This window comes from Lemur catta, chromosome 12 (assembly GCF_020740605.2).
Source record: "Lemur catta isolate mLemCat1 chromosome 12, mLemCat1.pri, whole genome shotgun sequence".
NCBI lineage: Eukaryota > Metazoa > Chordata > Mammalia > Primates > Lemuridae > Lemur > Lemur catta.
The window spans coordinates 50,782,294-50,801,585 of NC_059139.1; the positions used below are offsets into that span (position 1 = coordinate 50,782,294).

A 19,292-nucleotide genomic window follows, 5' to 3' on the forward strand; every position below is an offset into this window, starting at 1 on the left:
TGTTTTATTTATTTATTTTTCTTTATTTTACAAGGGTGGCAGGGGTGAGGGAAGCTATTTTTTGTTTTTAAGAAACAGAATCTTGGTCTGTCGCCTAGGCTGGAGTGCAGTGGTGCCATCTTTGCTCACTGCAGCCTCAAACTCCTGGGCTCAAGCAATCCTCCTGCCTCAGCCTTTCATGTAGCTAAGACTACAGATGTGCACCACCATGCCCAGCTAATTTTTTTTTTTCTTAGAGAAGGAACTTGCTATGTTGCCCAGGGTGGCCTCAAACTCCAGCCTCAAGTGATCCTCTTGCCTTGGCCTCCCAAAGTGCTGGGATTATAGGTGTGAGTCACCACACCTGGCCCACATAAAACTTTCGTTAAACAAATTGTATGTTTTCCTGTTACTAATCTGTCTTTTGTTACATGTGCCTCAGCTATGAACTTTGCAGTGGGTTAGGAAAACTATTACAATAGTTTCTCTCTTCTACAGAACCCATGGGCAGAAGCTGTAAAAAGTGAAGAAATACTGGATACTAAACTTTTACCCAGAAAGCCCCTGCTGACCTCCCAAGCCGTAGAAGAGAGGGACATCTACTGCTCACGCTTAGTAGCTATGAAGATTTGTTTCTTGTGTTCAAAAACATTCAGAAGTGCACCTTGAGCCATTTACCTTCTCTGCTCCTCCTGGTCCATTCTTTCCTTCCAGTCACCTTAAGCCTATGTGCTCAGGACCACTCATTCCAGAAGTCCCACTTACTCTGAACCTTCATCTTCTCCTAACTTTGCTACCTACTCACAAATACAGCTTTTGATATCCCATTTTTTCTACCACTTCTAATTAAAATCACCAAGAAGATAGAGTCTCATATTAAAATAGAATAAATATGTTGACACTCTGCTGAAACATATATAGCCTGGAAAAGGATATGGGCTGTAATGTTCATGATCATGAAGGTTTGAACAAAGCAAACAAGCATTCGTCAAATTCTCCATTTCTCCTTTTTTTTTATTTTTTTTATTTTTTTATTTTTTTATTTTTTATTTATTTATTTTTATTTTGAGACAGAGTCTCACTTTGTTGCCCGGGCTAGAGTGAGTGCCGTGGCATCAGCCTAGCTCACAGCAACCTCAGACTCCTGGGCTTAAGCGATCCTACTGCCTCAGCCTCCTGAGTAGCTGGGACTACAGGCATGCGCCACCATGCCCAGCTAATTTTTTTGTATATATATTTTTAGTTGGCCAGATAATTTCTTTCTATTTTTAGTAGAGACGGGGTCTCACTCTTGCTCAGGCTGGTCTCAAACTCCTGACCTCGAGCGATCCACCCGCCTCGGCCTCCCAGAGCTAGGATTACAGGCGTGAGCCACCGCGCCCGGCCTTTTTTTTTTTTTTAAAGACAGTCTTACTCTGTTGCCCTGAGTAGAGTGCCTAGCTTACAGCAACCTCAAGCTCTTGGGCTCAAGCAATCCTCCTGCCTCAGCCTCCTGAGTAGCTGTGACTACAGGCACATGCCACCACACCCGGCTAATTTTTTCTGTTTTTAGTAGAAACGGGGTCTTGCTCTTGCTCAGGCTGGCCTTGAACTCCTGACTTCAAGTAGTCCTCCCACCTTGGCCTCCCAGAATGCTAGGATTACAGGCATGAGCTACTGCGCCAAGCCCTTGCTTTTCTATCATTGCTTACTACTCAGGAGTCACATAGCTGATGGTCATAAAGATTCTTAGCTTTCTTCTTTGCTCCCATAGATAGTATCACCCTTGCTAAACCTAAGGCTAGTCTTTGAGATATCTTCCAGACCCTAGATTCCAGTGGACCAACTAACTCAACCAGACCAGTGGCCCGAGGAACCAACTCAACTCATCTTAAGACCTGAGAATTGACTCAACACAAGAGGACAATTTCTGCCTCCTGATCCATGAGTTCACCCCCAGCCAATCAGAAGACCCAATTGCCTAGCCCTTTGCCTGTCAAACTATCTTTAAAAACCCTTTCTCCGAAATTCTCAGGGAGACAGATTCAAGAACTTCCTCTGGTCTCACATGGTACCTGTGATATTAAACACTTTCTCTGCTATAACCCCTTCTGTGTCAGTGTATTGGCTTCCCCTTGAGCAGTGGGCAATGAACCTGGTAAGGCTATAACAGTTAGACAAAAAAATATAAAAAAGCATCTGGGAGAATTTTGAATTAGGTAACTTTTTTTAAAATAACCATATATTGATTACATTTTGAAAAATATATGAAAATAAGCAAACTCAATATTGTTGGGTCTAGGGTAAATTGATGCAATGTTGGAATATGGACTTAAAGTCCTAAAACTATTCATATCCTTTGGCCTGCTAATTTCACTTCAGGATTATAGCTCAAGGAAATGACCAGAAAGAAAAGAAGTAGTTTGTACAAAGATGGTCATAGAAATGCTATTTATAATACTGGAAAACTGGAAAAATCTCAAAAGTTCAACAATAGAGGTAAGGCTCAGTAAACTGGTGTATTATCAAGATAGCAAACTGTGGAACACTGACTAGTGCAAGGCCCAGGTGGACACATGAAAGTGGTAACTGAGATTCAATAAAAACACAACAAAATCCCTTTGTAGGTGATGGGCTCAGAAAGTGATACCCCAATAATTGATGCTTTGAAATACTGAGAGGCTTTAATTTAAGCTGCCTCAGAATCAAGGTCCCTCTAACCTTGTCTTGTCTCCTCACCCAAGTGCAGGGAGGGACTCTCTCTGCAATTTCTTTGTCTGACCAAGATAGCTTTTTTCCAAAAGAAATACAATTGCCTTCCTCCCCTCCCTGAAATCTCATTATCTAACTGAAAAAAGAAGACAGGAATTCAACCACACCTGGAGGGGAATTTTTCACAAGATAATGGCAGCCTCCTGGGCTCATTCAAATTCCAAAGACAATTATTTACAAGTTTATTTATTTCTTTTAATTTTTTTAGGGATGGGGTCTGGCCATGTTGGCCAGGCTGGTCTCAAGTGACCTTCCCATCTCAGACTCCCAAGTCACTGGGATTACATCCATGGGCCACTGTGCCCCCCTACTCCCACACACAAGTTAATTTCTGCCTTTTCATTCTCACAATAATCATTTGCTGTCCCTCAAAAGAATTATCTACATTCCCCATCTACCCCCTCCTCTGAAAAAGGGTATATAAACTTCTGTACTCTATTGGGTAGTCAGGTAATTATTCTCCTGTGATTCTGTGCTATGCATGTTAAAATAAAATTTTGTATGCTTTTTCTCCTATTAATTTGACTTTTGCCAAATGATTTTCAGCAAACCTTTAGAGGGTGAAGGGGAAGTTTTCCCTTAGCTCCTGCATAGGGATGGCAGCTATGCAAAACAGAGATATGTGAGTTAACAAAGATCAGAGAACAGTATGGAGGAATACAGTTATATGCCTAATATGCTTTCTCCATAGAGTTTTTTAAAATCTGGATTTTTTTTTTTTTTTGGATTTTTTTTTAATCATGGAAAAAAGTCTAGGACTTGGCTGTAGCAGAATGATTCTTTTAACTTCCTATGCCTGAGTACTCCAGTGTTCTCCCACTGCAGCAATGCAGTTTGTCACACACAGAAATAACAGAGCATAAGCGTTGGGGGAGTCGTTTTTAATCAATGACATCAAGTCACTGTTTTGAAAAAATGAGTGCAGCAAAGGGTGTACCAGAACAAAAGGCAATGGCAGATTGGTAGAGGACATCTTTTTCCTTTTCATGCAATCAAGTGGTGAGATATACTTATGTAGTTACTCTCATTATAACCAAAGGGAAAGATCACTCATAATGGAGTGGTTAATTACTTTAAAAATATTAGCTATGTCAAACATACCAAGAAGCACAATGTAATATAATAAAACCCACGTACTCAATGCCTGGATTTTGCCAGTATTTGAAAATCTCCTTCACATGCCTCCTCAATTCTATTCATCTCCTCTTCTCAGAGGGAAATCTGTTTGGATCTTCTTGTGTGTTTTGCTCTTGCCCTTGGAAATATTTTTACCACATAAGTATTAACCCATACATAATGTAGAATATTTTTTGTTTAAAAATTGAAATAACATCGTAATGTACATACCTTACTGCAACTTCTTTTTTCATTTAACATTGCTTTTATTTTTATTTATTTATTTATTTATTTGAGACAGAGTGTCATTCTGTTGTCCAGGCTAGAGTGCTGTGACGTCAGCCTAGCTCACAGCAGCCTCAAACTCCTAGGCTCAAGCAATCCTTCTGCCTGAGCCTCCCGAGTAGCTGAGACTACAGGCATGCACCACCATGCCCTGCTAATTTTTTCTACATATTTTTAGTTGTCCATATAATTTCTTTCTATTTTTTTAATAGAGATGAGGTCTCGCTCTTGCTTAGGCTGGTCTCGAACTCCTGATCTCGAGCGATCCTCCTGTCTGGGCCTCCCAGAGTGCTAGGATTACAGGTGTGAGCCACCGAGCCCAGCCGACATGCTTTTTTCTGTATGTACTTTTTTCACTTAAAATCGTGTTTCTGAGAATTAACCATGTTGACAGACAGCAAATTTAGTTTTTCACAGATGTAGTATTAGTTCATTCATTTTTCATTTCTGTACTTTTTTCATTGTATGACTATACTATATATATTTATTGATTACTATCTGATGGAGATTGAGGTTGTTTCCCATTTTTTACTATTAGAAATCATACTACTGGGAACCTTATGGCAGACATGGAGATCCTCCTTCAAGGAAGGGCTTATTGCCTCAGCTGCTGTGAGTGCTGTTAGTGTACAGCCTTCATGCAGCTTTCAGCCCCTTCAGAGAATGGCTTCCAAGGTTGACCTTTCCAGGGTCAGCTCCAGAGGTCCGCCTGGAGCCAGGGCTGTTGAGACCCTATTATAGCTTGATGCCTTCCTCTTCCTTCTCCTGCTCCATCCCCTTCTTTTCCTTAAAGGGCACATCCTAGTAAACAATCTGCCCATAAGACTCTGTCAACATTGAAAAATTAATGAGTAAAAATATGATTATCTCAAAACTTGGTGCAAGCTACTCTGTGGGAGAGAGAGGCCACACGGAGGAAGGCTGATGCCCCAGACACATGAATGAAGAAGCCATATTGGACATCCAGCCTGGTCAAGCCCCAAGTGAGAACCGCCCATCTAAGCCCAGTCAACCTACAGAGACATGAGAGGTAATAAATTTAAAAAATATTTTAATTTTGTTTTGTTCTGTTTTTTCTCATCCTAGAATCCAAAGGCATTATATTTTTCTTTTTTGTAGAGACAGGGTCTTGCTATGTTGCTCAAGCTGGTCTCAAACTCCTGGCCTCAGGGGATCCTCCTGCCTCTCCCTTTCAAAGTGCTGGGATTACAGGTGCGAGCCACAGCACCCAGCCAATACATTATTACTTTACATCATGAAATTTTAGGATGGCTTTTTACAGAGTAATATATAAGAGGACCTTAGAATAGATAACTTCCTTAATATGATAATGTAAAGCTACCAAGAGCTATGACAAATACCTTAAGAATGATAAATTTGTAGAATTAGGCTGGGCCCAATGGCTCATGCCTGTAATTCAAGCACTTTGGGAGGCAGAGGCAAGAGGGTCTCTTGAGACCAGGAATTCAAGACCAGCCTGGATAAGATAGCGAGACTCCATATCTACAAAAAATTTTTAAAAATTAGCCAGGTATGGTGGTGTGCACCTGTAGTCTTAGCTACATGGAGGCTGAGGCAGAAGGATGGCTTGAGCCCGGGAGTTCCAGGCTGCAGTAAGCTATGAGTGTGCCACTGCAGTATAGTTGAGGCGACAGAGGAAGATCCTGTCTCTCAGAAAGAAAGAAAGAAAGAAAGAAAGAAAGAAAGAAAGAAAGAAAGAAAGAAAGAAAGAAAGGAAGGAAGGAAGGAAGGAAGGAAGGAAGGAAGGAAGGAAGGAAGGAAGGAAGAAAGAAAGAAAGAGAGAGAAACAAAGAAAAAAGAAAGACTGAAAGAAAAGAAAAAGAAAGAAAAAAATACGTAGAACTATTCTCATGAACATCAGAAAGAAGACTAATAAAACACCAGAACTGATTCTAATCAACATTGTAACACTGTATTGGAAGCCTTGGCTATAAGCCCTGTGGTAGGCAGAATAATGCCCCCGACCAGAAATGGACACATACTAATGTCTGAAACCTGTGAATACGTGAAACTACCTAGCAGAAGGGAAAAGGGAGAATGAAGGTTACAGATGACACTGAAGGTGCTAATCAGCCGACTTTAAAATAGCCCCATGTAATCACAAGGGTCCTTAAAAATGAATGAGGGAGGCAGAAGTCAAGAGTCAGAGAAAGAGATGTGATAACAGAAGCAGGATCTGACCTTGTGAAAAACTGGTGCTGAGAAAAGAATTTGACTCACTGTCGCTGGCTTAGAAGATGCAGGAAGGGAGGCCACAAGCCGGGGAATGTGGGCAGCATCCAGAAGCTAGAAGGGCATGGAAATGAATTCTGCTCTGGAGCCTCCAGAGGAATGCAGCCCTGCAGACATTGTGGTTTCAGCCCGGTGAGGCTCACTTCAGACTCCTGACCTCTAGAAGTTTAATAAATTTGCGTTTCAAGCCACCAAATTTATCACAGCAGGCATACAGAACTAATACAAAACCATATATATAAAATAAGGGATATAACGATCAGAAAGTAAGGAAAAATGGGTACTTGGGATGTGTATATTATTCTCTCCCTCAAAAATATTTTCTAGACAGGCAGTTATTGTTCCAGACTATAATTTATTCCAGACTATAATTTATTAAGTGTAAGGAAGCCAAGGGGAAACTTCCCCTTCACCCTCTGAAGGTTCACTGAAAAATCAACTCACAAATAGCAGATGAGTTGGAGAAAAGGCACACAAATTTACCTAATGTGTATAAATAGGGAGAGTCACAGAGAAACTACCCCCTCCTCACAGAGGTTCAGAAGCTCATATATCCTCTTGGCAAAACAGGCTATGGAATTGGGGAGGGGAGAAGAGGAATTCTGTTGAGGGGATTACTAGGGAAAGTGAATGGATAATGAATGGATCGGGGAAAAGTTCATTATCTTGTGAAAGGGGCTGTTCAGCTGTGGTTACATTCTTGGTCTTACAGGGAGGGGAAGAAAAAAAAAACAATTGCTCCTTTTGGTGCATCTGGATCTTAGGCAGATAAAGAAATTCAGTTTCATCCCATGCTTTGAGGGCTGGGGGCAGGAGGAAGATCAGAGAGACCTTGAGGTGGCCTCTTCAATTCAACACTCCATGTTTTGGTGAATTGGTTCTGAGCCCCGACATAAGTTAAACTCATATCCAGATTTTTTGCATCAGGTAAGATGAGTAGAGGAACGGGTACTATGAAATGAGGGAGAACCCAAACTCCATTTAGTATTTAGCTTAGAATTTAGTGTAGAATCTGAAAAATCCTTTCAAACAAAATAATGAAGCTATACCCTGAAAATCTGCTTAGGAGATTCTGGAACTAACTCTATTTCTAATTTCTGAAAAATTATTCCTGTTAATCCACCCAAACTGAAGTCAGTTAATGAATATTGAATCAATGAATGAATAGTACCAAATTTGTTTGAAGCACAGGTGGTGTTTGTGGCAGCCAAGAGAATGTGCCGCTCAGATCTGCAAGCGTAAGGAGCTGAGGGCCCTGCTGCTACGTTCTGAACCCACCACACTTTCCCCAGGCTACTCCCAGCCAGTGACTGAGTGCGGCAGAAAGACCGAGGCAGGCTTGTCTCTGGGAGACAGGTAACTGTGGCTTGAGGCTGCTCACGTTGGGCTAGGTGTTGCTGATCGCAGGTAATGCTGCCCACTATCCAATAACCAAACACGAGAGGTGAGTGTTGGTGAGGGAAAAGTGGTTTATTCAAGTGCGGGCAGCCTGAGGAGATGGTGGCCTATTGTCTCAAAGACCATCTCATCTTTCTCTGCTTACTGAGCAACTTATGAAGGGAAGGGGTAAACGGGGCGGATGGCAGAAAGCAAGCTTTGTGCAAGTCATCATGACTGGCTCGGTGGGTATCAGCAAACTATAGGTTGTCTGGTGGGATCCTATCGTCAGCAGTCCGGGGTTGGCCTGTTTCAGACTGTTAATTTGTTTTTCCTCAAGGTCATTTTCTAGTCTTGAGCCTGGCAGCTGTGTAAACACAAAGCAGATTAATTCTAAACTTTTGAGACAGAACAAACTGAAAGCATACTGGAAGCAAAATGGCTTCCCTTTAGCTAGCCTAGTGTTATAGTCTGAATGGCTCCTGGGGTGCGCTAACATAGGGAAAATTTCTTGCATTATACTCTAAAATGCTTTCTGCTGAAACTTCCTTCCTTCCCCCTGTCTGTCACATGGGTCAGACCTGCGTCACAATCTACCAGCTCTCCCCTTGCTCTAGATTCCTTCTCACTTGCCCTCACTGGCATTTCCCCCCTAAATCTGTTGCATATCTAATCCCATCTTGGCATCTGCTTCTTGGAGCATCTTAACTAACAAGTGGTTAAGTTTATGGGTTTCAAAGGATTCCCAAGACAGGATATTAAGAGACAGATAAGGATGTGCTCAAAGATTTAGCTACCAGGATACAAGTGATGACAACTTAAATGTTCTCCTGAAGGAATTAATAAAATAAATTATTGCATAAATATACAATGGAATTTTTAATGATGTTAAAGATGAATATTTATTAATATCTTCAAGACACATTAAGTGAAAAAGATAGTTTACAGAATATATTTACAGTGGGATCTCATTTTTTGTAAATGAGCATAGAAAAAGGTATAAAAGACATATACCAAAGTGGTTATCTCTAGGTAGTACTTAAAGTTTCTTGTTTTGGTTTATTTAGAGTTTTAAATTTGCCTACAGGGAGCACAAATTACTTTCGTAATAATGTCAGCTTGGTAGTCTGTTCTCTGTTCTTGGTGTGCTCTTGGCCAAAGAATGACCATACACACTGAAAGCAAGGTAAGCATGAAATGAAGTTTATTGAGGAAAAGCAAGATAGGTTTATAGAGCAAGAGCAAGATGAACAGGCTTCCTGTCATAACAAGAGGCCCTGGTTATGGTCTGGGGTCTTGTTTTACATTGTCTGGATTGGGCTTTCCTTGTGGTTCAAACATTACCATTAAACCACTTTGATGGCCAGTTAATGACATGATAATTAAGCTTAGGTTACTCTAGGTCATTTTCCAGACCCTACTGTGCCTGGGCTGTCTGGGCTTGGGCTGGGGAATTCCCTGTATTCTTTTGAAGATTGGCAGGGCATTTCTCCTCCCCCCAGCTGTGGCAATTGCTCAGGGCAGAATCAAGGTGGGGCAGCACCAAAAGGATGACTCCTTGTCCTTCTTCCCCAGGTATGGCAATTGCTCAAGATAGCACCAAGGTGGTGCACCGCTTATACCCCTAGCATAGCTGGAAATCCCTTACTATCTGCCTGACAATAACACTTAAGAAAAAAACTTTTCAGCTTTAAAGAAGTGGTTAAGTCTTTAACTAAGCATGATACTCTTAGGCATTGTTTTGTTTTTGTTTTTCTGAGAAAGGGTCTCACTCTGGTGCCTGGGTTAGAGTGTGGTGGCACCATCCATAGTCCACTGCAGCCTCAATCTCCTAGGTTCAGGTGATTCTCCTGTCTCAGCTTCCAGAGTAGCTGAGACTACAGTCATGTGCCACCATGCCCAGCTAATTTTTTAAATTTTTGTAGAGATGGCATCTCCCTGTTGCTTAGGCTGGTCTTGAACTCCTGGCATCAAAACAATCAAAGTTTTTTCCCCCTTTTAACTGTCTTAGGCAGTGTTAAACTTTAAAATATGATTTTTAAAAAAAATTTAATCATATTTTATCATCAATTATTTATTTATTTATTAGAGACAGGGTCTTTCTCTGTTGCCCGGGCTGGAGTGCAATTGCATGAGGCATAATCTAACTCATTACAAACTTGAATTCAAGGGCTCAAGCAATCCTACCATTACCTCAGCTCCTGAATAGTTAGGACTGTGGGTGCACACTAGCATGCCCAGCTAATTTTAAAAAGTTTATTTACTTTTTTTTTTTTGTAGAGATGGGGTCTCACTATGTTGCCCAGGCTAGCTTTGAACTCCCGGCCTCAAGCGATCCTCCCAACTTGGCCTCCCAAAGTGCTGGGACTACAGGCATGAGCCACCTTGCCTAGCCAAAAATAAGGATAATTGATCATAAATGATATAATAGAAAATTCCAAAAAGTTTAGTCATGGCAGACATGGATATGCACCACTCAGATCCCTGATAAAGAAAATACTTGCGACACAACTGCAAGGAGTGAGGTGAGGGCAGCCCCCAGCCTTTAGCACCTTCAGGGCTCACCTCAGCTTTTGAGCTGAGGCCACATGCTTCTTGAGAGGGCCTCAGCCCATGATTGATTGTGCAATAGTAGCCTTGATTATAACTATGGTAGCCAAGATCACATTCTACTTGAGGTGGCCCCCTGGGGAGAGGGTGAATCTTGCTGCTAGAGCTACTCCTCAAAGCCTGGAACAAAACAGTGGCCCTGGCAGACTGAATTGAAATGCTTGACTTGCCAGGATATATAGACAAGAAAGGGAGTAAAAGGCTCAGGAAGTGGGAATGCTGGAATGGATAAATTATATGAGGCCAGAATAAGGGGCATGTTCCCCAGGAAGGCTCAGAGGACACACCCTTTACCAAGGGCATTGGAAACATGCTGGTGAAAGGGGCCCTAGCATGGCCATGAAGTTCAGCATGGCTGTCCTCTGCAGGCCAGGGTTAATGGCTGGAGAAACAGTCACAGAATTGGGCTCACCAATAACAAGGGCGATGGCTGGGTGGCTCACACCTGTAATCCTAGAACTCTGGGAGTCTGAGGCAGGAGGATAGCTTGTAATCAGGAATTCGACACCAGTCTGACTAAGAGTGAGACCCCATCTCTACTAAAACTAGAAAAAATTAGCTGGGCATGGTGGTGTGTGCCTGTAGTCCCAGCTACTTGGGAGGCTGAGGCAGAAGGATTGCTTGAGTACAGGAGTCTGAGGTTGCTGTAAGCTAGGCTGACACCACGGCACTCGCCCAGGCAACAGAGTGAGACTCTGTCTCAAAAAAAAAAAAAAAAAAAATAGCAATGAGGATCAAAAGGCCTGCGCAACTGAGGCCAGGTAGTAGCACTTTACCATTAGAATCCAGAGGGTCACAATGTCCGCAATTATGGGATGGGTTGTAGAACACAGCACTCCTAGGGGCAAAATACCTGGGCACTACTTAATATACATAATCAAAATAGAGCAAGAGTGAATGAGCAAGAGGTTGAGGGCAGTTACCCATAAAAGGTCTCTTGTCCAGTCTCTGGACTAAGCCAGTTTTCAGTTTTAAGACCTAGTGTCCATTGACTAAAGAGATGGCTGGATCCCAGTCCAGAGAACCCTGCAATACATAATGATTTCCCCAGTGCTTTCCCAAAGGGATCTGCAGGAATGTACTTGAGTGACTGTTCACTGGGATGAGGGGACTACTCAGACATTCCAAGGACTACTGGACACAGGGTCCAAGTTGACAATGATGCCCAAGTACCCAAAACTTCATCATGGGCTCTGTGTAATACATAAAGGTAATATATAAAGTCCTGGCCAAAGCATGAGTCCCTGAATCCAATTGTTCTGTGAAATCACCTGGTGGACATTTTCCTAGTCCCCAAATATATAATTGGGATTGACCCATGTGGTAGTTAGAGTAACCCACACATTATACCTGTTGGTGAGAGGTATCATAGTAGGGAAAGCCACATAGAAGCCTCCACAATTGCCCCCTTCCACTAAGACAGTGAATCAAAAAGAGTATAACCCTGGAGAGGTATGGCAGAAATTAGTGCCACTCTTCAAGATACAGGCTTGGTGGTTCCTGTCATATCTCTGTTTAATTTGCTAGTCTGGTCCTTGTGGAAACTAGAGGGATCCTGGAGACTAACGCTAGCTCAACCAAGAAACAGCCCTGATCACAGCCAGAAGCAATGTCTTTGCTAGAACAGGTAACATAGTCTCCTGTATGTAATATGCAGCCATTGATTTGGCAAATGTGTTCTTTCTATTTCAGTCCAGAAAGATGATCAGAAACAGTTTGCTCCAGGGTCGAGTTAACTTTTCAACCATTTGTCATAATACAGCCTGAAGACATCTGGACCATCTGGACATATTGCAGAACATCATGTTGACTCATTACATTGATGGCATCATGCTGATCAGGCAGGATGAGTAAGAGGACGCTAATATGCTGGAGACCTTGGTAAGGTACATGCACTCTAGAGGGAGATAAACCCTACAAAAAATTCAGGTATTTGCCACCTCGGTAAAGTTTTTATGTACCCTGTGGTCAGGCGCGTGCCAGGACATTCCCTTAAAAGTAAAGGATCCACCCTTGAGCCCAGGAATTCGAGGCTGTAGTGAGCTATGATCACGCCACTGCACTCCAGCCTGGGTGATGGAGTGAGATTCTGTCTCTAAAAAAAAATTTTAAAGTAAAGGACAGGGTGGGTGAGGTGGCTTATGCCTGTAATTCTAGCACTTTGGGGCACCACGCAGGGAGGGTTGCCTGAGTTCAGGAGTTCAAGACCAGCCTGGGCAACATAGCAAAACCCCCTCTCTACAAAAAGTAAAAATAAAAATAAATCAGCTGGACATGGTGGTGCGAGCCTATAGTCCCAGCGACTTGGGAGACTGAGGCAGGAGGATTGCTTGAGCCCAGGGGTTCGAGGTTGTAGTGAGCTATGATCTGCGCCGCTGCACTCCAGCCTGGGCAACACAGTGAGACCTGTCTCTAACAAAAAACAAACAAACAAAAAAACAAAACAACAGTAAAGGACAGATTGCTTATCGTGCATCTGCTACTACAATGAAGGAAGCACAATGACTACAATGACTATTAGGCCTCCTCAGGGTTTGGAGGCAACACATTCCACACCTAGGAAAACTACTCCAGCCTATATGTCAGGTGCTATGGAAAGCTGCCAGCTCTGAGTGGGGCCTAGAGTAGAATGGCTGTGCAGCAGGTCCCAGCTGCAGGGCATGCAGCCCCGCAGCACACTCTATAGTATTCAAGATGTCAGTAGCAGGAAAAGATATGGTATGAAGTTTATGGCAAGCCCCAGTTGAAGAGTCACAACCCAGGCTGCTGGGGTTATGGAGCAAGGTCACACCGTCTGCAGCAGAGGATTACACAGTTTTTGTAAAACAGAATGCTCATGGGCCCTGATAGAGTTGGAATGCTCAGCCTGGGGTACCAAGTGACTATGAGTCTGAGTCAGGAACAAGTCATAAAGCCAGGTGGGCTCAGTAACAATCCATTATGAGACGGAAATAGTACATCTGGGACCAAACATGAACAGAAAGAGTTGACACAAGCATGTGGCATGAACAGTGGGTCCAGAACCCCATGGTATCCATGTCCCATCATAGCATCCACTATGTAGCAGTACCTCTCTTCAGCTCACACCAGTAGCCATATGGGACTCCCATTTAACCACCTGAAAGAGGAGGAAAAACTTCTAACTTGGTTTATGGGTGGATTGATTCCATACACAGGCAAAACCCAAAAGTGCATGCAGTCTGCATGATAGCTGTATTCAGGAGTGACTGTGAAAGACAGTGAAGAGACACTCGGCGAAAGGCACATCTCAATGGGCAGAGATTCAGGAGGTGCCCTGATCATCCACTTTGTGTCAAAGGAGAAGAGGCCAGAAGTCAAAGTGTATATAGACTCATGGACAGTGGTGAATGGTTGGGGGCCTGAAAGCAGAAAAATTAGAATATCAGAGACAAGGAGGTCTAGGGAAGAGACAGGTAGATGGGCATATGAGAGGGGCAAAGGTGTGAATATTTTTGTAGTATGTTAATGCCCACCAGAAAGCACTCGCATGGTGTGGACACCAAACAACCAGGTGGACAAAATAACTTGACCAATTGATGGTACACACCACAAGGGAAACCACTGAAGCCAGCAGTGGGTCAGGGGACTTTGGAATGGATAGTAGATGAGAGAGATGAAAGTACTAGTTGTGACCATGAGATCAACTGTAGCCATGGAGGCTGTAGTTCTTCCCACTAACCTCTCACTTCTGTTTCCCCTCAGGAAGAGATGCCTACCAGAGCTCTGGAGGAGCTGCTCCCCAAATGTTTTTTTTTTTTGAGACAGAGTCTCGCTCTGTTGCCTGGGCTAGAGTGCTGTGGCGTCAGTCTAGCTCACAGCAACCTCAAACTCCTGAGCTGAAGCAATCCTTCTGCCTCAGCCTCTTGAGTAGCTGGGACTACAGGTATGTGCCACCACGCCTGACTAATTTTTTTTCTATATATATTTTTAGTTGTCTAGATAATTTCTTTCTATTTTTAGTAGAGACGGGGGATGGGGGGGGGTCTCGCTCTTGCTCAGGCTGGTCTTGAACTCCTGACCTCGAGCAATTCTCCCACCTTGGTCTCTCAGAGTGCTAGGATTACATTCCCAAATGTTTTTATGAAGTGGATCCACATGGCACACAAGGTAAACTGTGTCAGGTGTGGAGATGTGTCAATCAGATCCTCTTTCAAGAGAAGAGTCACTCAGCTGCAAGGAGTGTGGTAAGCTGACAGTTCTCAGCTGTTAGTGTCCTCAGAGTGAGCTTCAGGTTTTCATCCTCTGCTTTTCTCAGGGTGGTCCCCAGCCAATGACTGAGCAAGGCCTAACCACATCTATCCACTGGGGAACTTCTTTAAGGGACCATCTTTGCCCTGGAACTCCCTGTTGGACTAGCCTGCCCAATCCTGCTTCTGCCCCTTCTCTTTCATAAACTTTTGCATTCCTAACTACCCACATAAACTTTTGCATTCCTAACTGTTCAGTTTCTGCTTCTGGGAGAATCTAACCTGGACAGCAGTTGATTTGGAACCAGGCCCCTGAGCTGAAATTGTTCCCTGCTCCCAACTCTTGGATATGTGACCTAACTAATCAGAACTGCTGTTTACTCCTATATAAAATTAAAGATATTTAGTCCTTTCTAAATATTTAAAATGAACATATGCAGGAAAATGCTTTATAATTTGAAAATCTACATGTATACTATTATAGATTTTGTTAAAAGGCCTAGAGAGCTAAGCATTTCCCAGATTACCTAACAATGCTCAATAGTTTTAAAAACTTCAAACAGATAATAGTTTCCAAGCCCTTTCAAAAGGCTTGTATGGTGTATGTGGTTTTTCTGTAGCTTTACTTATTCCCAGGGAGTAATTTATACACTTAGAGATCTTGCTTGACAATCAGATACAGACCTAAATAAAGAATTGTAGAGTACTACAGTAACCTGTCCTGGGAATTTTGGTTTGTTTCTTTTCATTTCTAGGATAACAACTACTAAGAGGAAACAAGAAACACTGAAGCATCTCTTTTGACAAAACACAGTGGCCAGAGTATTGGGGGGAAGTACTTAACATCTGTATATCCACAAACCAATTTTGTCTAGCACTATTGATAAGATGTAATTTTAAATGTGTATAATTTTAATATATATGTACATAAAATATTTCTTACATTCTTTTAGCACTCATTCTCTGTATGTATTGCTATATACAATGTGATCATGTCAGTAATGTCTTGTTAGAAAACATCTTAACAGTTAATTTTTAGCAGAAAAGAAGGGAAATTTTTCTATATTGTATCGTTGCTCAGCTGGCGATTTCTCATTTGAAATGGGTGTTATCTCTTTCTTTCTGCCTTTCAAAAGGTGTCTTTGATTTGCATTTTTGAGTGGACACAAAGTTCACAGTTAAAAGCTTGGAAAATTTGTGTTTGCATATAAAGTAGTGTAAAAAGGTTAAAAACCAAAGTTCTTTTTCCATTTTGCCCATCCTGCCCAAAGAGCTTTTTGTGAGAGGGGAGTTGTGGGGTGTCAAAGCAGATCTATAGGTCTCAAATGTCTAGCTAAGTGACAGGGCTAAAATTTTTGGCCGTTTATTCAGAAGTCAGAACAGTAATGAACTAAGTTTAGCTGACAACGCAAGGTTAATCCCAATGGTTTTGCATATATTTTAGAAATGTGAATAAACGAACAAATAATTCGCATTGTACTTTACTGTGATGCACAATACCTGCACCGTGACTTGGACACTAATTGGAAAGAGAATGCCAATAATATAAACTAGATAGTAAAATCTACTAGGCAATTTTAAGAATGAGTTTCATCATAGTTCAGTAGGAATAGAAGAGTTCTTCAGATTGATATATATTTTTTTGTACGTGCATTCTGGGAACACTGATAATTGAATACAACTTCAAAAGGGCTAAAGCCCAGCGACCTCAAAACGAGGTTCACGGAACAGTACACAATGATGAAACCTGAAGCAATAAAACACCAATGAACTGAAATATGAACATTCATGCTCTTAGGTCGTGACTGAATTTTTATCTCATTTTGTTTTGGAGTGTTACTGAGTTGTCTTCAGACACCTTTCATATCTTAAATTTTGTCTCAAGGGTGTTAGCGGAGAATCCAACAGTTTGGGAAACCCAAAAGAGTTTAGCGCATAGTTCCCCCAACCGTTAAGGGTACTTCTTTCTGAACACAGAGGTTGTCCATCCTGAGTCCTTCAGAGCGAATGGAAAGCAAATTTACATTTGAAAAGCTCTTTGAACGCCTGGAGTTCGAAAAGTCTCAGTTCCTCTGCCTTTGTTCCTCTTTCTCGGGGTTCGAAGGCCACCTGTCCCGCCTTGCACACCTGCCACTCTCCCCGCGCTCGGAGCCGGGAGACGCAGCCGGCGGGCCCCGGGCTCCAGCCCTGGGGAGGACGAGGCTGCGCGGAAGGAAGGAGGCGGGAGCGCGGCCGCTCGCGAGCAGCCCTGGGGGACGCGGAGGGGCGGTGCCGGCGCGCGCGGACGGGGTGCGCGCGCCGCCGTCGGCGCCGCGTCACCAGCGTGCGGCACGTGCCCGTGTTTACGTCCCTCGTGGAGCCGCCGACGTCAGCAGCCGAATGGCAACATTGTGGCGATGCTGAGGCTTAGAGTTTAGGAGACGAGTCCATCCGTGAGGCCGGTCCTGGGCGTTCGGCAGCAGGAGGAGCCGGGGCGGGGAGATCGGCCCGGGCGAGCCGCGGGGACGCACGCATCGCTGCCGGACCTCGCGGGACCGCGCTCCCCCCCAGAGCGCCGCATACGCAGCCACACGGCCTCGTGTGGGGGGCGGCGGGCGGCCGCGAGGCGCTGCCGCAGCGCGGGGCTTGTAAACAGATCCGGCCGCACGTGACCATGTGAACTACCTGCTCCCGGGACGCCTTATTGTCCTTCCCGCGAGCAACGCCACAAAGGAGCCGGGCGGTCCGAGTGCGGAGGGACCGGCGAACGAGCGGGGAGAGCCGGCCGGCCGGCTCGCTAAGATGGCTGAAGGCGCCCGGCGAGGGTGAGCGGGGGGCGCGGCGCAGCCAGCCGGGGAGTCCTCGGGCGGGCAGGGCCGGCGGCCCTCCTCCGCGGCCCCAAGCCGGGGCCACCATGTCGTTCGCGCTGGAGGAGACGCTGGAATCGGACTGGGTGGCTGTGCGGCCCCATGTGTTCGACGAGCGCGAGAAGCACAAGTTCGTGTTTATTGTGGCCTGGAACGAGATCGAGGGCAAGTTTGCCATAACCTGCCACAACCGGACGGCCCAGAGGCAGAGGAGCGGCTCCCGGGAGCAGGCGGGGGCGCGAGGGGGCTCCGAGGCCGGCGGACCTGCGTCGGACGCGAGCCGCGGGCCGGGCAGCCCGGCAGGCAAGGGCCGGCCAGAGGCCATTGCTTCTGCCACTCCGGTCAGGAGCCCCGGGCCCCGGCGGAACCCCGCCTGGGCAGAGGGCGGTTCTCCGCGGAGCACGCGAAGCCTTCGGGGAGACCCGCTGCTGCGGACTCCGAGCGGCAAAGGAGAGGAGAGTTCTCTCAGAAGCCCCGTGCGGGCCAAGCCCACCCCGGTCCGGAGGGCATCTGAAGCCAGGGATGCAGCGGGGGCTGCCGCTGCGGCAGCCCGGCCAGCACCCAGAGAGGCTCCGGTGTCCTCCGTGCGGGTAGTGAGCGCCTCTGGGGCGGTCTCCGAGGAGATCGAGGTGCTGGAAATGGTGAGGGAGGACGAGGCGCCCCTGGCGGACTCGGAGCAGCCGCTGCCTGCCGCTGACCTGGAGTCTCCCGCCGAAGAGTGCAGCTGGGCCGGACTCTTCTCCTTCCAGGACCTGCGCGCCGTGCACCAGCAGCTGTGCTCAGTGAACTCGCAGCTGGAGCCGTGCCTGCCGGTGTTCCCAGAGGAACCCTCGGGCATGTGGACTGTGCTGTTCGGGGGCGCCCCCGAGATGACCGAACAGGAGATCGACACCTTGTGTTACCAGCTGCAGGTCTACCTGGGCCACGGCCTGGACACCTGCGGCTGGAAGATCCTCTCCCAGGTGCTCTTCACTGAGACCGACGATCCCGAGGAGTATTATGAAAGCCTCAGCGAGCTGCGGCAGAAAGGCTACGAAGAAGTGCTTCAGAGGGCTAGGAAGCGCATCCAGGAGGTAAGATCCTAGTCTGGGCTCCAGTAGCTTTCGGTTACTCACTACCAGAGGCCGGAGCTTTGGGCCGGCGTGTGCGCAGGTGGGACGCTTGTTTTTCTAGACAAAGGGAAACGGAAAAAAAAAAAAAGAGGTTCTTGCTATATTTTTCCCTTTATTCCTTCCTGTGGCTTTCTTTAATTGACTCTCTGAAGGACCTTCGTCTTTAGGTTTCTTTTCTCGTTAATCAAATAGGTTCTGTGTAATAAGTGCACTCTGTGCGCCACTCAGTACTGGTAATGCAGGATTAAAACCACTCAGAAAAAGGTATCCGGTAAACACAGGCTAAATGAGCGTTTCTCTGCCCCTAAAGCTCTTTGCAGCAATAACTGCCCAGATATTAGCTCTTTCCCTGGTGTCATGTTTATTTATTCAGAATAGTTTGTCTTATGGAGCAAAGTTGATGTTCTGTTTTTATTCTCAGTACGCAGTCTGGCAATGTACACAAATTTTAAATTCTTTTTAAAGTGACCTGTCCAAGTGAAAAAGCGCCAACTGACAATTGGAGGCAAATGTGTTTTTAGGAGGTTTTATACACACTTGAGGAATATCTCAAGTCTTTACAGATGGCTCAGATTTCACTCCTGTTTTGGGGAGAATCAAGGTCCTGGGCAGGAATGTTCACTGTCCTTTTGTTTTTACTGTAGGAGTAAAAGGGGTGCAGCAGCTTTTCAGACTATCTGGTCCTTAACCAAAGGTAATGGAAAAAACCGTCTGCATGAGTATGCATATGGAGCTCTACAATGTCTGAGAAGCGT

General features: G+C 44.9%; 1 protein-coding gene across 2 annotated transcripts in view; it reads left to right on the forward strand.

Annotated features, from left to right (window-relative positions):
* The first annotated feature begins 16,972 nt into the window (after positions 1–16,972).
* The window catches only part of JMY (junction mediating and regulatory protein, p53 cofactor), an 81,255-nt gene continuing 78,935 nt past the window's right edge, over positions 16,973–19,292 (forward strand). For both annotated transcript variants that reach the window (XM_045566186.1, XM_045566188.1), the window contains exon 1: positions 16,973–18,498. In XM_045566186.1, coding sequence (XP_045422142.1) covers positions 17,473–18,498 — 1,026 coding nt within the window. In that variant the 5' untranslated portion in view covers positions 16,973–17,472. The remainder of the gene's footprint in view (positions 18,499–19,292) is intronic.